Source organism: Pieris napi, chromosome 9, assembly GCF_905475465.1.
Source record: "Pieris napi chromosome 9, ilPieNapi1.2, whole genome shotgun sequence".
Lineage (NCBI taxonomy): Eukaryota > Metazoa > Arthropoda > Insecta > Lepidoptera > Pieridae > Pieris > Pieris napi.
In genome coordinates, this window is record NC_062242.1 from 378,497 (window position 1) to 400,914 (window position 22,418).

A 22,418-nucleotide genomic window follows, 5' to 3' on the forward strand; every position below is an offset into this window, starting at 1 on the left:
ATCTTTAAAAATTAATTTTTCAGAATATTAATTAAGATTAACTATATATAACCTACTTTAATGTGCACAAGAAATATTGGTTAATTTTTCTTTAAACGTGTACCCAAACCTAGTCGATTGTAATAATATACTATTTGTCACAAAATATTTTGCCAAAGTGCATATCACATCAATAAGTATCAGTTCTTTCTGTAAACTTCTTTCTTTTAATATATTTTAAAGAAACTTTGTTCTGTGTATACTTAATTACTATACTTTGATAATATGGTGTTTCTTATGAAATTGTGTAGTCAGAGTATTAAATAAAATAGTATTAATAATAATAATAAAAGCCTTTATTGCTGTAATTTTATATATTAGTACATACAAATGTGAAATACTAAAAAAAAACACTAAAAATATAAATACTAATAATAACCCTTGGTTGGTTGGTTTCTGTTCTACAGCTTGTCCTTGGAAATAGACCTCCTCTAAGGGCTTTCACTCTTCTCTGTTTGTAGCTTTGTAGCCACATAGGGCCTGCACAATGCACATCATCTTCCCATCTTTTTATTTGTCTTCCTCGTTTTCTTTTGTCATAGCGAGGAAGCCATTCCATCACTTTCTGCGTTCATTTATCTTTATCTTCTTTCATAATGTGTCCTGTCCATTTCCATTTCCATCTTACAATTTTACTATACGTAACAGCATTTCTAAACTTTGTCATGTCCTTTATTTCTTCTAGTTTTACTCTATCTTTCAATTTTAGAACACTCCTTTCGATCTCTATTCTGACATACTCTTAGTTTGTTTTTTTGTTTATCAGTGACTGACCAGGTTTGACATGCGTATATCAGGCACGGTAATATACAGGCATCAAATAATTTTCGGTTGTAAAACATTTTCTAGTTTCTGTTTTTCATTATTTTTGATTTAAGAAATAAAATTGTAGGTATAACTGTTGTCTCTTCAATTATTGTAAAATTAGCCAATACAATAATTTACAAGGTGACATCGAGGCTGCTAAAGTTGAAGGACCTTTAAGCGAAATATTTTTGCGGGAGCTAGAATCAAACAATCGCTAATAAATTGATAATAGTAATTATTATCTATTGTATACTTAGCCGTTTGTATGCGTATTGCTAAACTAACTGGTTCCCACAACGTGTTGCAATGGAGGGAAAGTGGGCCAATTGCAAACACACGTGATCGATAGAGAAAAATCAAGGAAATCGCACAACTAATTAAAATGCTTCAGTCTTAAAATTGGCGTTAGGTGACATTCCTTTACGATGTTCTTTCATCACTGCCTCTGACATAAAGTAACAGAATCTACACAAAATATATGTGCATTATAATACGACAAACGTTTTTTAATTTCTATCGTTACATGTATATTACTTATTTATACTTTACATAACAAATTCTCGGCATTTAACGTTCTTAAATCTTAAACTTTATTAAACAGCCTAGTCATGCTTTAAACGATAGAAACCATCTTTAGCAGTTGTTTAATCAGTTTCATCGTATAAGTGAAACAAAGAGCTCAACAAGTTCACACCAAGAGACGTCTGGAGGCTATTTTTGTGTCTTATAACTAAAGTCATGTAATCAGATATTGTGCGTGCATTTTTACACGAAACCAGTCACCATAGCCATTAGTTCTGCTAGTTATATCCTTGACCTACCTGCAAATATTATTTTTAATTGATAAAAGCCTTAACATGTCCATAAAAAGTAGCATCACGCAACAGCCAAATCAAATATTAGGAATTATTATTATTACATGATTTCGGTTTTTCCAATCAAATTTCCATGCAATATTGATCAAAGGATGGCTGAGTCATTTCAGTTGGGAAAGCGATATAAAACCGAGGTTTTGCTGTGAAGGAAGGGGATCCGTAGTCTAAAGACCGACCATATTCAAATGTTTACTTATTTGCTACTTGCTATCTTATCTTGCTTCAATGTAATCTATTATTGAAGTTATACTTCTTTTGGCGTGTTAATTTATTACGATGCGCGCGCACACCGTCACAAAAAACCGACACCCTGAATATCTGTTCAAACGTCGGTAAAACAGTCTGGGCCGCTAGTTAGTGCTTGCTCTGTTTTATCGACAAGTTGCATTGTCTGTCATGGCGTAGTGTTTTTCAGAGTCGTGTTTATTTAAACCAAAATCATGATTTCTATACGAGAAAAGCCGTTCCAAAACATAGTGTTTATAGTAAAATATCATGATTAGTACACATTATATCGTTTCGATTGGAAGTGACCATTAAAATGGACAAGAAAAATGTAATTCGAATAGGGAAACGTCCCTCTAAAGTGCTCGAAGAATATTATTACGCCAAAGAACATATAACTATAACTTCTAACGCGTGTACATAACTACACATCCTTTTTTTTATGTACGCAAAGTGCTCCATTTCTTAGGTTATAAGTCTTGACATACTGAAATATATAATACTTATAAATAATTTCAATAATATTCACGTTTACATTCTGATTTGACATAGCTGATTATGCGTTATTTGTACTTGTCTCAGTGGTTCATGTAATTATATGTATTAATCATATCTTGTTTTATTTTCTAGTAAACTGTACAGTTTACAGTGGTAGTAAGAAAAACTAAGAACAGTCTTTTACGGGGTAACTCCACTAATTTAAACACACAAATTCAGAAGCACAGTTCACGACGCCCTCACAATATAATCCTACCTAAGTATAGAACCAATTTAAGGTTAAAAATACATTGAGCGTTGGGGGAGTGCTGCGATATAATAGACTTCCACAAAATATAAAAAGTTCAGACAGCCTGGCAATATTTAAATTAAGACTAAAAGACCATCTCTTGAGTGATCCCAGTTAACTACATAAATGAAAGTCCACCCAAGTTCCACTTCGCTAATTCATCCTTGAAGCTCTTCAATGACCCACGACGTGATAAATTGTATCTTTAGTACCTATATAAGTTCTCATGTAAGTGACTACTGTCTGATATGAGAATAAATGTATTTAAACCTAATTTGGCTTACTAATAGTTACCCAAACACCTGCAAATCTCTAACAAAAATAGCATATTTCTTAACTCTTCATAACCAAAGAGCATGTTAAGTGAAGTGTACTCTATTACAAGAGACTTAAGCACCCGCTATTCCGAGAGTCGGCTGTGAAATCTTGCTGACGTGAATAACACTCCGTCCATCCCTCTTGTTGGACGGCCTTGACCTAGCTTTTTAATTAATAATATGAGTTCACGTTCGTCTTTATATATTTATACTACTGTGAATTGTAATATTAAGCCGTCATAGAAATGGATAGACGCACAATTATCAAGGTCGTGCCTTTAAGCCCTGGTTGCCCACAAGTACATTATTCTATTCATGTATGCACACTTCGTTGAACATTGAAACGAGTACTTAGTCTCAAAATCCAATGTAAGACAAAAATTATAAATAAACACACAGTTATCGAAAGCAAAAGGATGTAGCGCCACGGGACAATCAAGTTCAGACAAATAATATAAAAAATATTTTTTAACCTTTCTAGCCCAATTAATTTACTAATAACTTAATTATCTGAGTGTACGGGATTTAGATTAGTTTCATATGTACAAATGCAATATAGTATATGTACTATACAATCACTTTTATCTGAATTTGATCGAATTGAGATATTACCTGTGTACCTAAAAATACATATCTTGTTTAATACAAGATATTTTTCTTAGTAGTGGTGTACTACCAAAAAAAATGTTTAGGATTAATTTTGATGATAGATGATAATAGTTTTTATTTTCAACGTCATAACCCATGAAATATTCTTATCGTCACAGACAATTAACTATATATGTAAAACGGAAGTAAATCTATAAAAGGAAACTCTATTTATATTTCTATAATGGGTAAACCTCACATCCTATATTACTATACAACAATAAATAAATTTGCAATGATGACCTGTAAAGTTAAACGAAACGGTGTTATTCCGTTAGTTTATATTATTTAAGGAGTGAAAAATGGAACAGGAGGGTAGGAACATAGCACTAATTATGACGTACCCGCCAACCCGAAACACTTTTTCTTTCGTTCTAGGTTTTTCAACTCAAGTCTTAAATAACCGTATGACCAAAACATGCGTGCATTTAAGCAAAATGTATATACGTATATTTTTTATTTTTTATTTAGGTCAGTTATGTTATACTAAACTAAAAATTCATCTCACGTAAAGGTCGTGCAGTAAAGAGTGACCGGTCTTAATGTTCATTTTTATGTTGTATGTTTAAGTAATCAAATAAACTAACATATTAACATACGCATTACTTTAAATAGTTTGACATTAAGAAATGGTCAGCCTTTTCAAGTGTACATCTTCCAAGGTACCAGTGTAATGTTTAGTTCACTTAAATATGATAAATATAGATAATGACATTGAAAACCACAAAACTGTACTAAAAATTTATTCTGCACTAAGTATTTTTCTTGGTAATTGAAAGTGGGGCTTATCGCATAACGATTTCGATATTTAGGTCCAGAATATGACCGCGTCTAGGCGCAGGCAGTTCGGTGCATAGCGTGCGATGCAAACACATTTATAAAACGGATTAGCACGCAGTGTTGCATGAAAAACTGACTACATTGGCAAAGAGCAACTAGAATTGATGCAATCGAAAATGAGAAGGAACATCATTTTTCATTAGCTAACGTGTCTCGGTTGAAACGTTCAGAGTTATCATCATCCTGTGATATATTGACAGTGGTTGCCATGTGTAAAAGGCATGTTATAGTTTTCACTTTTGTGGCTGTAGTGGCGGCCTTCATTTGTGCAGTTACGGGAAAAATCGCGCGTAAGTTTTTACTATAATTATTTAGTTTATTAACTCTATCCATTGATCAACATGAAGAATTTGTTTTAAGTTTTAATTACAATTTAAATTATTTTTAATATAAATGTTTTATAGTTGTTATGTCGATTTTATAAAATGCAATATCACGGTACCGATTTGAAATAAAATACAAATTGGATTCTTTTTAGTGTACTTGTACAATACTAGATTAAAGATTTTTAAATAAATTATATTGAACCGACACCAGAATCGTATCAAGGGTATAATTTCTTACTCTTACAGTTTTGAATTATAAATATAATCTGTGAAAAAATGTATTTCAAATGAAATAAATACAGAAGTGGTGAGTGGTCTAAATAAGTGATCTGCAATATTTTTAATTATATCTATTAAGAGTTAAATTTTATAATTATCTAACGTTATCTTAACGAGTTAAGTCATTACAATTTCCGCACTTTTAAAATTACTATATATATCTAGACTAGACTGAGAAATTTGCTCAGATTTTTCTCTATAAAATTGCTTAGTTCTTCATGCAAACCACTTAACCCTCGGCATACAGAACAAATTATGCATAGTCTTCAGGTTTCTCAACTTAAATGGATGTTTGTCAATCAAAAATTCAATGTTTGCACTCGGCTAACCTCACAGTATACCTTGGAACCACTCTAGCTTTGTTTTTTCTATAATGTAATAATTCAAATCTTTTAAACATTAACTCAAGACAAAAAAAATAAAGTGTCACAGCTGTTATTCGTAAAAACTTAATAATTCTAAAAACTGTTTCTTAATAAACACAATTAGTCAGAACGAAAATGGGTTATAAGTTTATAAAATTACAAAAACATTTTTTTATACAAAGTCTTTGAGGGTTTTTGCAATTAAACATAATTTCCCCAAATGCGCGACGAGCGATCTACTATCTAACTATATGATTACTATGTAATAGTGTGGTTTTATTTCTTACCAATAGGGAATTGTAATTACCTTAAGCCTCCATTCAAAATAACGCATGTGTTGGTGAGACCTTTGATGTCACCCTACTATTAATTGGAGTTCCCTTTTCTCTCAATAGCTGTACTTGACCGTACTTAATGTAGCAATATTGCTTATTTATTTTTATTATTGTGGTTAACTCTCTGGTTGTGTGATGTTCTGTAACCCCTCAATGGGACATAGACACATTTATATGTATGTTTCATTAATCATCACAGGTTTCTACTCGATTTTCTGGAAAAGAACATAACAGGTTGCAGGTAGATAGCAATACTTTGTCAACGCCCTTAAACTTGTACTACCCAGTATATTTCAAGCTAGTATTAATTTAAGATGAGCATCTTTTATTATTTACAAATATTGTGGTTGTAATGAAGAGAATGGGCCTGTCAATTCAAGCAGGAATTTGAGGCGGAGGTCACAACTGTTGGAAGTACCTACCGGGCGCGCACACTAACTTAGCTAGACGCCGCATGTAATTAATAAGGTTTCTAAGAAGGTAGACCTATTTCTTTGTACTCTGGCTGAGTTTACTAGTGGTTAGTTGGATTATTAGTGTTAGGATGTAGGTAGATATATTTTTTTATATGTAGGAGTTGTCCTCATCTACCATTGTGTGGTAGAAGTACATTAGATATGTAAATATAAATTAGTTATGTAGTATTCAGGTTTTCTTTTGAACTTAGAATTCTGCATATATATCGTGTTTTTTTTTTTGAATAGACAATTTGGTGGTCAGCCATCTGCGCCTAACACACAGCTGCTCTTAAAATGCAAAGGGAAGATATTATTATACAGCTGTGATTCGAACGCACGGCCTCAGCTTTGCAAGTATCGCGTTCACTATAATAAGAACAGGAATTTGCCCTCAAATTTCTGAATCAATTTTCTTGATATTTTTTCTTTATATGCAAGTCAGCCGTCTGTGCATGACGCGTCGAATTTTGGGTTTTGGACGTATTGGTTTTTTCTTCATCGTGTATTTAATAAATAACAAGTATTATACCAACATATTTTTGAATGTTCAACCTCCGATTTAGGTATTACTTATCAACTCTTTAAACTTAAAGAATAGAAAGAGAAGCATAACGAATCCGCGAAAAGTGGTCTCAGTAAAATAATACTTAAGAATAAATGGGTTACTAGCCTGCCATTACAAAGTTACAAAAACGAAAATGTTCCTCTTTATTGACATTATAGAAGTATAGTCATCATTAAAATCTATTTCTAAATTTAACGTTCGAAAATTTATCAATATTTTTTCGTATTTCGTAACATCAAAAAAGTCTGAAAATCATTGGTTTCTTTGTAACAAATTTAATCTATAAATAATAATGTTCTATTGTGAGTATAAAAAGTGACAAGGTAATTAATATATATAAATAGTTAATGTCACTGTCAATCAAAAACTTATTATAAGAATTCTATTAATGATTCCATTAATAACGCACAAGTTGCTTCCGCTAATGTCTTTTTAATTAAGAAGCTCCATTAGAGTATCTGTAATCACTTCAAAGGTAAAACTAGCTTTTATTACCATATCAAGACAACAATAGATTAATTAAAATATATATATATATAATTGACATTCAAAAATGTAGTACAAGCAGTATTTTTGTTTCAATACATACAAGAAACAAGTGCTTGCAATTCTATAATATGGATTAAACTCGGTAAGCTCTCACAAAACTTTTCATATTGGCATAAGCGATACTTTCAGTTTCAGTACACTGTTTGATTAATTACTTTGGGCGCGGCGTAGAAGACAAACGAACAAACTTTATTAGTAAAGTGTTTACCTAGAATATTTTAACCACCAAAGCGGATGCCCGCTCTTCGTTCATTTCATTAGTAACTTTCATTTATCTACATCATTATAAAACTTATGATTTTCCCATCCCCATTGGCATCCGCCCAATCGTCTAGCGACGGCCTTGTCAAGTAATCTGTATATTTTTGTATTTTGTGGAGGGTATTCTATGATTTGACAGACCGCCTTAATAAATATATCGAAAACTTCATTTCACTATTTAAGTAAAAGTAAGGTCCGTCTTACCTTTCGCTTTGTTCCTGTTTGTTTAATGTTCCATATTCACCATCTGACTAATATTTGTGCATTAAAATTAAGGAAGAGATGACGGAGTATGTACTTGGGTATGTATGAGCCACTAAAGCGTTCTTTGTTATACAAACGTACTCCAGTCAAATTACGAAATAAATAAACATGAGCGAACACAGTTTGGGGATTTTGAGGATCGATAGGGGGGTGTATTCTGAGCATAAATTCCAATTTGAGGGGTTGTACTGAGGTCAGCTCAAGGTCATTTCGATGGAAACGCGTTTAATTCGATATCTCGAGAATGGTTAGTGTTAGGCGAAAAATTGTAGAGACCTTTTCTTTTCCTAACTAAATTTACTAACTTTTTTATTTGAAACTTTTTTTTATAACATTAATATTTTTCAAGTTATTTCTCCCGCAAGGCAGAAATTTTACTTTTTTTTCAATTTTTCGTCGTTTTCTCCCCAACCATTCAATTTTATTAAATTTTACTGATCATCGAAGTGTAGATCTTTTAATTATGAACAATTTTGTTCTTAAACTTTTTTCCGTAATGCCAATACCTTCGGAGTTATAGATTACTTTACCGAGCGAAATCCGCGCCACTTGCACTGCCACGCAATATAAAAAGGTCAATCGATTAAACTATTTAAAAATTAGGTATTTAATTTAGGTAAATATGGGTAAGAAGTAAATTAAAAATTAAAACTGTTTCACACATTTATTGATAGAAAAATAGGTTATAAAATTCGGAATATTAAGCACCCGAGGTCGGTGGAAGTGATTCGTGAATATTCGTGGTCCTGACGGTATCGGGGCATACGTCGTCCTAAATTATCCGGAGCTGGTTTCAATGACATCGCTATCGGCTAATAATTACTGATTAATTATCATTATTAATCATATATTATGATTTAATGATAATTTACTGAGATCGATTGCGTGCAAATGCAAAACCAAATGCGGCAAAGCGTGCGGATGCAGAAAGGCCGGCCTCTTTTGCTCAGTGATTTGCACCAATTGCCAAGAGAACTATTGTTCGAATGTCGCGAACGTTATCGACGATGATGATCTTGACGCAATGGACGAGGATGACGACAGGACCACGAATATTCACGAATCACTTCCATCGACCTCGGGTGCCTAATATTCCGAATTTTATAACCTATTTTTCTATCAATAAATGTGTGAAACAGTTTTAATTTTTAATTTACTTCTTACCCAAATTTACCTAAATTAAATACCTAATTTTTAAATATGTAGTTTAATCGATTGACCTTTTTATATTGCGACAGTGGCGCGGATTTCGCTCGGTAAAGTAATCTATAACTCCGAAGGTATTGGCATTACGGAAAAAAGTTTAAGAACAAAATTGTTCATAATTAAAAGATCTACACTTCGATGATCAGTAAAATTTAATAAAATTGAATGGTTGGGGAGAAAACGACGAAAAATTGAAAAAAAAGTAAAATTTCTGCCTTGCGGGAGAAATAACTTGAAAAATATTAATGTTATAAAAAAAAGTTTCAAATAAAAAAGTTAGTAAATTTAGTTAGGAAAAGAAAAGGTCTCTACAATTTTTCGCCTAACACTAACCATTCTTGAGATATCGAATTAAACGCGTTTCCATCGAAATGACCTTGAGCTGACCTCAGTACAACCCCTCAAATTGGAATTTATGCTCAGAATACACCCCCCTATCGATCCTCAAAATCCCCAAACTGTGTTCGCTCATGTTTATTTAACCCGTTTTTAGCCATAATTTGACTGGACTAACGGTACAACGTTGTTTTGATGCGTTTTACACTTCAAACGAGTGACATATAGGTATGTTATATAATTCCATATTTCATCTAGAAAGATTATTTTCTTAACGAGATGTGAACCAAGCTTCGGTGAGAGATATATCTTATCAATTTGAAAAAAAATGATAATTAGTTAAAGACATCTTTAGATTCATTGTCTTAAGTAAACGAAATATAACTTAATAGCTTGTTAGTAATAATATTTCGTATGAAGTTTTGGTTGCGTTATTCACTAGGATTCTGTTAGCAATATTGCTACCGTCATAAAGGCCACTAACGATATGATATTTACAAAATATTGACATTATATATTTCGTATTCCTACAGCTTGCATTATATACAGCAAAAAACAATTATACTAAACATATATATCCAAAGATAGAATAGATATTATATACAAAAAGGTTTATATTATATTTACGTAAGGAAAAGACCAATAAAAAATATTAAGTACATATTACCTAATTCGATTGAGCTGTATGATGGTGTAAAAGTGAGGGGAAAGGTACGTGATGTGTATGTGGGTTGTGCTCATGATGCAGGTGATTTAGTGCTATGGATATACTTAATACTGCTTTAAAGCATATTCCTCGATAGCTTAAACATGTCAAGGCTTATATAGTGGTCATTGTATGTAGAAATCAAAGTATTACTTTAGCTTTGTGACAAATTCGTGGCATTTTCGATACGTACTATAGCTATAACGTCAATGTCGCTAGCATAAACTGAATTCACTCGATAATAGTCGCAATTCACGATTGCATTTGTTGATTAAGTACTTGGCGTTTGATTAAATCTCTAAATTAGCTTTATTTGTGCTGAAATAATTGTAACAGCAATTGTCGAGGGTCCAACACTATATTTAAGCGACCTAAATTACCGTAAAGTTATTTGTATGACCTTGTAAAATACACGTGTATATAACGTATAACGGAGACCACCTTTTGTATGGCAATCAAGGTTTATAATAATTTACCAAAAACATTCAAAGATCTTCCTACTAAAGTTTTTAAAAAACGACTTAATGAATTACTTTTGAAAAAAATTATGTTTATCTATTAATATTTGGGTGAAACATTATAATTAATATTAATTTGATAACGTAATAATATATTTTAATAATGTGATGATGTAGTGATAAAATAATATAAGAATATACTATAATGATATGACTCATAATGAAATTGTAACTTTTATTCTTTCTTCTATTCTTAGATTGTACCACCATAACATTTTTGTACCATTTTCTTGTATATAAATGATTATTATTAATAATGAATTCTTTGTGAAAATGTCAGTCTATTGTTCCTCAAATTCTCTGAGCTAAGTTTTCGTACGTAGTAGACATATTATTTCATGAATCTATTTCTTATTCCAGCCGATTTTATACACCCCTGCAATACTACCGAGTCAGCATGTCTAGTGCAAGCTACCCAAGACGCAATTCCAGAGTTTTCCCAAGGCCTCCCTGAACTGGGAGTGCCTCCGCTAGATCCTTTCGTCATCGAAGAGCTGCCAATTCAGCTTCCTGGTGTCAAGGTTACGTTCATAGATGGCAAAGTCACTGGTCTTAAAAAGTGCCAAGTGCTGAATGTTGAGTGAGTTACCCAATATTTTTTTAAAACCTGTAATAAAAACACAATTGTATCTCTGTTTAACTGCCGATTAGATTTATAGGCCAGAGTACTGGTGAACCATTTACTGTGTTTACTTGGCTTGTTATTTTCATAAACACGGCTTTTAATATAAAGACAGGATTTTTTATATAGAAACTCATCAACTTATTAAAGGAATAGATTCCAAAAGTAACGAACAATAGACTAAAATTTCGATCGAACATTATAGGGCTTCATATCAAGGATAATCATATTAACTAATTATTTAGAATTTTGTTAACGTACATATAAATAATATAAATAATTAATAAAAAGAAAATTAAAACAAATTTAAAAAGTTTGGACCCTTTGACAGTGTACCTTTAACGCTGGTAGCATTTCCGCACTGTATTGCGATACTTGTTCGTTGAGCGAGGAAAGTACCAGCTCTGAGGTCACCGGTATTATGTACCAGGCGCCAACTTAAATTTTTAATTAGCGCCTGTGAGCATTTTAGGTTAAGAAAATTGTAAATACTGTATATAAGTAATTATGTTTTTATTCGGTTAATAATTCACATTCGTATTTCAGAGCTTATTTGGAAAGGAATGTATTTATTCTCGAGATACGCTGCAACATCACGATCAAAGGGAAGTACACAGCAGTGGGGAGGCTGTTGCTGTTCCCGATAAATGGAGAAGGAGACTCCAAAATAAAAATTGGTAATATTTTGAATTTAAACCTAAAAATATTTGAACACCTTAAGGGTAATAGAATAAGTATAATATCATGTATATACCCCATTTGGCAATAATAACCTAAGTAAAAATGTGTATGAATATGAATATATTTCTGATGACGCCATTAAACAACGATCGTTTTATAATAAAAAAGCCTCCACGAATACAATACATTATGAAAACTATAAAAAGTGTTCTTAATTTCTAAAATTAAAAGAGAAAATGACAAGTTGTGAACCTTTCAATGCTATTTTTGTCATAATAATAAAATTAATTTCTGTAGTTTTAGCAGATATATTTAATTATTAAATTACACATAAAATAACTCCTTTATTTGTTACAAAAGATAAATTGTGTTTGCAGTGAATTCAGTAATAAAATTGAACATAAAGACAAAGTATTTCAAGGACGAAGAAGGGCGCGACCACTTCGGCATAAAGAGTTATAGATACTCCTTTGATTACGGCGACCGAGTTCATTACACAATCAACAACTTATTCAAAGGAAATCCGGAGCTGAGTATGTATCTCGTTTTTTATTGTGAATTTCTTATTTAGTTATGAATAAATTTAGATAAAAATTGAATCATGTTTCTACGGTCTAGAAGACAAAAATCCGGGTATGGCAGTGTTAACAATGTCATATGTCGATCTTTTTTCCGTATACAAATGCGTTACGCATAAGCTTTGAGGTGAAGGGCTATGTATGACTCGGTACTGTGCATACCCACTGAAACCCCATGGCACCACCAGAATTCGCCCGGGACGGGGCACAGTACCAGCGTAATCTTCTCCGCCTCCCACCACGCGAATTTCCGTAATCGTGACGACCTAACTCATGTAAAATTGTACCTCAATTGACTTTAATTGTCACGGCATGTAATTAAAAAAATCTCTTAAAATACTTTTTATTTTCTTTCAGTCTATACCGGTGAAAGCTTTAATTCATGGATTGTAATTTAATTGAATCATTTATATCTATTAATTTTAAGTGATCCCAATTTCAGGTAACACAGTACTGCAGTTCTTGAATGAAAATTGGAAAATTGTGACGGAAGAATTTGGACAACCAGTTGTGGACTATGCAATGAACGTGACAATAGAAACAGCGAAGAAATTCTTCGATGCCGTCCCTTATGACGAATTACTTCATGTACCTATACCTAAGTACTAATTATAATTTTTAAACCTATTGAAAGGCTGTATTGGTTTTATGTTACCAATGAAGAGATGTAATTACATTTACTTAGTTATCGTATAATATTACGTTGTAATTTGTTTTAAAATATAGCGTCATGGCACATAGAAGCGATGTAAATATAGCACAATTGGTCTTGTAATTATAAGAACTAAGTCTTATTTCACTAATTTAACTGTAGTACTCGTTCGCATTGACATCCAATTTATACCAATGTGCTGAAAAGAAGCAGACAATAGCTTTAGTTAAATCAGTTTAATAAAACCCTTATTTTATGAAACTTTGACAGAATATCCCAAATTTTGGATTTGAATATTTTTATCGCTGTGTTTGACTTACCAAAGTTAATTTCTAAAAAGTGTAATATACTATTTTAAGTTGTATATATATATTGCTTTATATTGTCTATATTCACTAAATTTTCAGTAATACAAGCTTTCTTCAAAATGCACAATTTTTGTTTGTGCGTAATTTTTAGCTTTTTTTTAATATTAACAAAAACATGATTTATACAATGCAAAATGTAAGGAATAAACTTTATACTTTGTGTTATAGTTTTGAAACAATGTATAGTTAACCAATAAAAAATCTCCAACGGTGTTGTTGGCATCAATATGCCTGATGTAGCAATAAGTATTTTATTGTACAATATATAAGATGATAGATACTTACGTAGATTTTTGTAGCACCTTAATATAGGTTATAAACTAATAATAGAATTACTCGGCACTTAAAATTAAATAACACGATTGGACTTGTATAATTTTATACTAATAGATTATATTTATTAAAACTTAAACATAACAATCAAATATACAGTATTTATAATTTTCTTAACCTACATTACTATGTACTTAATAAAAATAATTAAACATTAACTAGAAAATTAAAACAAATTTAAAAAATGTGGTCCCCGTGGAAGTGTACCTTTAACGCTGGCAGCATTTCCTCGCTGTATTGCGATACTTTTTCGTTGAGTGAGAAAAGCACCAGATTTGAGGTCACCGGCACCATCTACCAGGCGCTTACTTAATTCTTTAATTAGCGCCTGTGCACTTGAACCCTATGGCCCAAGAGTCTGTACTCCAAAGAGAACAAAATCGAAGTTGGAGGAGACTTATTAGATAAGTTAAAGATATCACTTGTTCTACTAATATTGAATTTTATTACTTAGAGCCCCTTTGTTTTATTTTCAAACATTTTTTTTTGATTTCATAATTAACCTATATTGATTTCGTTTTTCGATTTCAGACAAAATTTATGCGAATAAAAACATCCATTTTCTATATTGTCAATGTGTGTTCCGTTTTTATTTTTGAACAAAGTTAAGCTATACATTAAAACCGTTGTGTTTGCATTCCTACATACTATATATATTACACAAAATAAATATTGGAAAATAAAGCCAAGAAACCATTTATCAGAAATAGTGAACTGAAAAAAATAGTGTTACTAAGTTGATGATGGATAGGACAAGCATGTTACCGGATGTCCAACTTAAGCTATTGAAGAATTATTCTTTGTTCTGATAATATAACGTCCAATCGAAGAAGCATAGAAAAGTATGTCCACATGGGAACATAAATTCAGGATACATTGATAAACTATTGAAGCAGGCAAATAGGTAATTGGGCTCCCACTGCAGACGCTCATGACGGAGACCCGGATTAAGTGAAACTGTTACCGCGCCTCCCGTCCATAACGAACAGATGGAGCTGTTGGGTTTTAGTGCGTAGGGATCCATTGCACCATACAGACAGACCTCCACACTCCCCGCGTCACTTTTAAATCGTTGCCCCAGCGCGGAGATCAGTAAATTGATTTCCCAACAAGAAAAAAAAGGCACATAAGTAAAGCAGGAGTGACTTGGAATAATATCCACGATTCTTATGAATTTTATATAATATTCTTTAGATAGTTGTAGTAGTAGTTGATTTCAATAAAAAGGAAAATAATTAATTTGTTTTTTATGTACGAAATATTTGTTATACGTAAAAATAAAATCAAATATTTATTAATTTTCTGCCAGTTCTCAAATCAAAGACGTAGAACGAACTAGCAGAACTGGCCACTGTATCCGCTATTCCTTTTAATCACCAAGTCATTTTACAAGATGCTTGTATGCAGTTGCAACCTTACACTTAGCTCCACATAAGATTATTGAAGACTCAACCATCGAAGAATAAGCTAATTTTAATTATTATTTTATAAGCGTTTACCCTCCACTGGGCGAAGCGAAATAGGGGAGCGCTACAGTGAAAGGACCCAAAACATCTTACGAGGTCTCGTGTTTCATTATAATTATTCAGAAACAAGAAAAACATGTGTGTGCAGCGAAGCTCAAAGAAATTAAATTTGTGTTAAATATGAATAATGTATCTCAAATAAGGAAATGTCTAGTAGAGGTTATATTAGATCGCTTTTGAGATTCTTGATGCTTTTTACCTTGACATTTTTGGGTGTTACGTTCAGATACATGAAAATTATAGGAAAAATAAAAAAACAACATTTCATAGATATGTTTCTCATTTTAGGGTAGGTGCAATTTTATATTTATATTATATTAATAATAAGAGTAATGTTTCTATCATTTTCGCCGTTATTTTAAATACTGCTAAATACTGCACTTGATTTAGTGCTATTTAGATTATAACGTTGAATAATTAAGTCACGTTTTCACTGTGAGCATCTATGAATCGCACTAATATCGTTTATCGAAAAATACAAGTATTTCAATAAATATGAGGTTATAATTACAAACAAAACAAAAGACGACGAGTTCATTCGGATAACAAAAATAAAAAAATACAGAAACACAGTAATATTTTTTTTACTAATCACCGATCGGTAATTTAAAACAACCGGTTAACACCGTGCTGGCTGCAATGTCAGATCGAAGGTCCAATAGAGTCTACATAGATATAAAACATTTATTCCTCATTCAAGAACTGTTGGTGATCCCGACAGCAAACATCAATAATGATTATACGAACGGATTGTGTCATATTTGTCTTATGTTTTCTCTGTTTTTGTGACGCGAAAATTGCACGTAAGTATTTTTGGCTCTCATTGTTAAACTAATCTAATATACAAATCTGTTGGAAAATTAAAATGTTTATCGAGTATTAAGTTAATTAAATTAAAAGTTTAAAGTTGTGTAACGTGTCGAATTTAAAACGATGTTTTCTTAATGAATTAACAAGAATTTTCTTAAGCCTAAATTTTATTCTTGCACATTTTTAAACATTCCATTATTAAACTATAATAAACAAAAATATAAATTCGTTTATGTATTTTAAATTTAATAACTCTTAAATATGAATTTTGTACGTGTAATAGCATGCATAAGATTTTATACAAAAGAGTTTTTTATACAAAAAAAGGTAAAAATGTTTTCACACACAAATTTAAATAATTTGATAAAACAATCATATTATGATATTTATTTAATTTATTAACGTGAAATTATTCGTACTCACCAAAATACACACATAGATCAGCTAGTATACTAAGTTATAGGTAATAATTATCTATACTTATACTTATATACTTATTAATATATTAATATTATAAAGAGGAAAGGTTTGATTTTTTGTTTGTTTGAAATGAATAGGCTCCGAAACTACTGGGCCGATTTCAAAAATTCTTTCACCGTTGGCAAGCTACACTATTCCCGAGTGACATAAGCTATGTTTCATTTTCAAAAAATTAGGGATGCTTACTAAAACTTGAATAATCTAACCCAAGGTGTAAAAAATAAACAAAAAACTTCCTTCAATCGTGTGCGCTGCGAAAACTATTAATGATAGAACAAAATGATGTATTACAATTTTTCAGGACACATCACTATCTATAAACAATGTCGCGACAGCATGTCTCTATCTTTTATAGTTACGTCACAATAAGCGTCCTTTTATTATTATTTTTTTATTAAAATACCACCGCTAGAAAAGGCTCTTTATTCGTACCTAGATATTGATCCTTATCAAAATAATTACCAACGTTTCACATAAGCTACCACCACCAAAAAAGCATGGTGGATTGATGTTCTCCTGCCTTTTCTTTTGAATAGTTTACTACTATGTAATACAACAAAAATCTTAGCCACAGCAACGCTTGGCCGAGTCTACTAGTATAGTTATAAATCTATTACATTGTATATTTTTATGATGCAATTATACTTCCTATAATAATTATATTGTTTAAAGTTGTAAACTGGCAAAGTAATTTCATATTAAAGGTAAGGTCGCGCATTTGTTAAGGTCATAATAACCTTATTATCTGAGCATGAAAATACAATTCCCTATATTATTTACATCATATGAATATAACATAATAAAGTACTAGACTAGAGTATTAGACCACTTAGGTCATGAGTTTAAATCCCGACTGGTCTGACCATTAGATATCCATTTTTGTGTAGGCAATCATCACATCCATCCTGTGATGAAGGAAAACATTGTAAGGAAACATTGAAGGAAAGAAATGGAATGCGTTTGTTCCATGCCATTCATTAACGGGAATTCATAGTTCACGCAATTAATCTGGAAGATTTTACTTGGCCCCATTGATATAAAAACAATATATTGAATTGTTTTGTATACTATATTGCTGATTAGTTGTTATTGTTGTTGTTATTTTGAGCCTTACATATCACATTACAAACCTTCGGATAATTCAACAGATTTCAGAGTCTCAACTTAAGTAAATTTTATTCCTACATTGTAGGTTGATCAAGTTTCTTTAAGATACCATTGCATCATACCTCATCATATACATGGACTAAGGGAACTTTAATTTAAACAATAGAATCATGATAGTAACATAAAAAAAAAAACAATAATAACATTTGATTTTTTGTTTGATAACCGTGAGAAAAATCTTCAGACAAATTGAGTATTTGATATGACTAATTACTAGTATGATTAAATATCCATGTACAGATGCATTCATTTATGAACAAAACACTTGTGAAACACATTATAGAATTTCTCACAATGTTAATTGTACAAAATTATTCTAATATTTTAGTTTACTATAAAATTAGGGTACAGAAGAATAATTAAAAACATTTTTATTTCATAAAGAAATGTTAAATTATTTGTTACTTTTTACTATCTTAATAAATGAACAATACATGATGATGAAGCTTGGTTTTATTTAAACTTTTATAAATATTATAATCTAAGAATGTATAAGAGTCTAAGTTACCATTTATGAAAAATTGTTTTTTTTAGCGGACTTTATCCATCCGTGCAACGAAACAAGCAGAGAATGTCTTGTCAAGTCAACACAGGAAGCTATTCCCGAATTCGTAAAAGGCCTTCCTGAGCTTGGAGTGCCCTCGTTGGATCCCTTCGTCATTGAGAAGTTAGCAATTCCTCTAACTGGACTGAAAGTAACTTTTTATCAGGGGAAAGTGTCCGGCTTTAGAAACTGCATCGTTGATAATGTAATGTAAGTTTTCGGCCATTTTAGTATATCTGATCAAGTTTATTATGTCTACCCACATTTTTGTTTCTGTTTTGTTTTGTTATTTTGTATACGTACCAACATCTGTGCGCTCTAATTTTTAATCTTAACTAACTAACTAACTTAAAAAACGACAGGTTGCACTCCGGGAGTGCCGGCAGAAGTGAATCTTGAATATGAATTGCTTTAATTATCAGTATAAAAGTACTATCATTTATGTGGTAGAATACAATATTTATTTATTGCGCTAATTATATATCGTACACAAACATGACAATAATTTATATTACATTAAATATGCCGCGCCAGCTGTCTACTCTCCATCCGTCTTACGAATTTTCGATCAGGTCACGTGTCCTGACGCGAGTTTAACATTTTTTACCCATTCCAAAAAAAGTGTACAACGCCGCTAAAGAAGTTTTCACATCAAAATATTACATTTTGTGTGATACAATCACTTCGTCAAACGGAAAGACGCTTAGTGTAACGGTTCTCTAAATGAAATAGGGAGACTGCGGTATTCTTAGATCAGAATACGTCCCTGAATATCCTATGTATTATCAAATAATTTAGCCTTTGTTTCATCAAAATGTTGAGAACGAGTGTTAGGCAGAGATTTTCCTAATTTATATCACGAAGACGAGGAATATCTAGTGACATTTTTGTTTGTCGTTCGTGATGTAAACTTCTTAATTAATTCATAAAATACCAACTAACACATGTTTTGGTAAATGTCACATCTCATAGTGATCTAAAATCTCCCCGACACAATATCTCCCTCTCAATTCTAGGTTAATTAATTAAATTAATCTTGAGAGCTTTGGGAAATGTTACCGCATGACTTTAACGTAGATAAATGAATTTAGCTTCCGAAATTTTACTTCTGTTCACTTTTAATGGAAACTGTATTGTTTTTGCTATACTGTAATTCATGAATCCGTGAGATTAGCTTTTAGTTTATTTTGTAGTAAATTATTTTTTATTAGTTTAAATTATGTTTCGTAATTCTATAATTTTTCAGTACTTGTATTTTTTTTCGTTAATTTGATTATACACTTCTTGCACTTTACCCTTAATATTTCTTTTCTGTCTTCCTACTAGGGATTCCTCAAAAAGATGGCTTGTTATCGATAAGGCCGCTCGTTGCCACCCTTATAATTTTAATGCTAATTATTTTTTATTTAATTTAATGAAGTTATTATTATCGCAGAAACAAGAAATATATATCATAGACATTTCAATGGCGTAATTTTTATATTACCCATTCCGACAAACGCTTTCCGTATCTAGATATTAAAATCCGAAGTTTAGAAGACAGGCTAGTAAAAAGCCTTAATCTGTATTATATTTTAGGTACTCCATGTATAATTCAGTCTAAATCTGTATAATTTTAAATTGTAAAATTAATTTTAATGAAACTGTATATATTTTAGCTCTGAGTTAGAGAAGCGACACTTTGTTCTGGACTTCCACTGCAATTTAACGATAAAAGGACAGTATGACGCAGTCGGGAAGATATTGCTCTTCCCGATAAATGGAGAGGGCGACGCTAAAGTCAAACTGAGTAAGTACCAGTCATGTGTTTTGTACTAGCTTTTACCAGCAGTTTCGTTATTTCGAAAAGATTATTAGGACCAATGATACTTTGTCTATATGTAAGGTACAGCTACAATAAGCTACATTTTAATAACTTTTACAGCTTTTTACATAATTAAATGTAATATACAGATTTCTATCAAGCGTTGACTTGATGACAAATTGCGAGTCAGACAATCTCTTGCTGTAAATGATTATATAATGGCAGGAATATTAAGCGGCAACTAACTTTAAAACAATATTAATTAAAACTCAAACAATTTATTCCAGCCAACCTTAGAATGAAGGTTGATATTAATACTAAATACGTAAAAGATGCCAAAGGATTGAATCACTTTGCACTAAGGAACTACAAATACACGTTCGACTACGGGGACAAAATGACTTTCGACTTGCAGAATCTATTTAAAGAAAGCAAAGAATTAAGTAAGTACTGACATATCTTCTTTGATAAGAATAATAATTTGTTTTTGCAAATCAAAAACCTCATATGTTCGAGGCTGAGATCAAAACCTTTAGGTTACCTACATAAAAACTTTCTTAAGTTTAAATCTAGATGAGATTGTTTGATTTTTAACTGATACGATACTTTGGTGTTGGTGGTTCTTCTATATATACTTCTATAATATACCAATTCATTATACGTAAATAATTATCTATATCTTCAGTAAGTAGGGTAGACACTAACCAAGGCTCAAGTCTTAGTGAAACATATCATTCAATTTTAGATTGACAAATGATCATAAAACAGATACAGATATCTGAGGCCCAGACCTAAAAAGGTTGTAGCGCCACTAATGGGGGTTACATCGACACATCGTTAAAATTTCCCAGAGCGATGTTATTTTGAACATAACAAGAATTTTGTGTACTACATATATTTTATTTCTAAATGAATTTAATTAAGTCCTAAACGCTGACGGGGCGGTAATATAATTACAAGGGTGTCGAGGGTAAACGCACCTCAGAAATTAATTATGCGAGTAAACCGCACACCGCATACATAAAAATAATTAACGAAAATCTTAAGTTTCGCATCCGTATTTATACCTATCTAGTTCTGTAAATTTATCTAGACGCTTCAATCCTTTTTTTTATATCCTCTAAAAGTAAATAATTTAGAATAAAAATGCTTAGTGATACATTCTTGAAATTCCGTACTGTAAACTAGATTTGGCATAATAGCAGTTACGGACATACAATGGAGGTATAGCAATAGGAATAAAGCAATCAACAGGTATGGAGGCTTTAGTATGTTTACAGTTTATTACCTTGAAGTTTATGTATTTTAATAAATTCTACATATTATTTATACTCCAAAAACAGAATGCCTGCATTTAGTTACTTCAATAGTTGCCTTAATTATGTTGAAATTGTCCTCGCTATAAGAAGGGCAAACTTTCAAAACTGTATTTTAAAGGATATTGTTAAAACAGTTATATTTCATAAATTAAAAAAATACATAAACCATTCTTAGTTAGTAATGCACTAGGTAGAAACTTGGTATCCTATGTTCACTTTCTAGGTAATTGACTACTTTTACTTTCAATTTCACTTTGTTTTTCAGGTGCCACAGTTTTGAACTTCCTCAACGAAAATTGGAAAACAGTAGCCGAAGAATTTGGGAAACCCATAGTAGACTATGCAGTTGACTTAGCTATAAGAACTATTGAGAAATTCTTCGTCGCTGTGCCGTATGAAGAATTAATCAATGTGCCCATACCTCAAAATTAATATTTAAGCGATTCGGTTGATTAAACAGTGTTTAAATGTTTTTAGCGCGAAAAATCTTAGCTGAAGCCAACAATGTATCGGGTTTGAGGTTACATGAACTATCGAGATTTATATTATTATAGTTATTTTAATTAAACAATTGAAATTAATTATTAAAAAAATATATTATAATACAGATATTTGTGATTTATGAATAAAATATTCATGTTTAATGTGTTTGTTATTGGAAATCCAAGGCCGTGTAATTTTTAATAATCTGTCATCGTGTTCATATAATTAACATTATAGTGTAGAATGTCGCGCATAGTAACACTAAATCATAAACTTTTATATCTTGTCGAAAAATCATTTTTTTAGCGATAGTTGATAAAAATGCCATCTAAACATTTCGTTAGA

The 22,418-nt window shown here is 31.4% G+C and overlaps 2 protein-coding genes across 3 annotated transcripts; both read left to right on the forward strand.

The window, feature by feature from the left end:
* The first annotated feature begins 4,495 nt into the window (after positions 1–4,495).
* LOC125052689 (circadian clock-controlled protein daywake-like) lies at positions 4,496–13,280 on the forward strand. 2 transcript variants are annotated; one of them, XM_047653670.1, is made up of 5 exons: positions 4,496–4,828; positions 11,067–11,286; positions 11,875–12,005; positions 12,387–12,542; positions 13,030–13,280. In XM_047653670.1, exons 1-5 carry the CDS (start codon positions 4,747–4,749, stop codon positions 13,194–13,196), a joined length of 756 nt encoding a protein of 251 aa, XP_047509626.1. In that variant the 5' UTR covers positions 4,496–4,746; the 3' UTR covers positions 13,197–13,280. The 2 variants fall into 2 exon arrangements, with proteins under 2 accessions (XP_047509626.1, XP_047509627.1); XM_047653671.1 differs by lacking the exon at positions 4,496–4,828 and adding an exon at positions 7,882–7,978.
* Positions 13,281–16,094: 2,814 nt separating this feature from the next.
* On the forward strand, positions 16,095–22,047 carry LOC125052588 (circadian clock-controlled protein daywake-like). Its single transcript, XM_047653514.1, has 5 exons — positions 16,095–16,269; positions 18,458–18,677; positions 20,126–20,256; positions 20,559–20,714; positions 21,856–22,047. Exons 1-5 carry the CDS (start codon positions 16,200–16,202, stop codon positions 22,020–22,022), a joined length of 744 nt encoding a protein of 247 aa, XP_047509470.1. The 5' UTR covers positions 16,095–16,199; the 3' UTR covers positions 22,023–22,047.
* Positions 22,048–22,418: the final 371 nt, after the last annotated feature.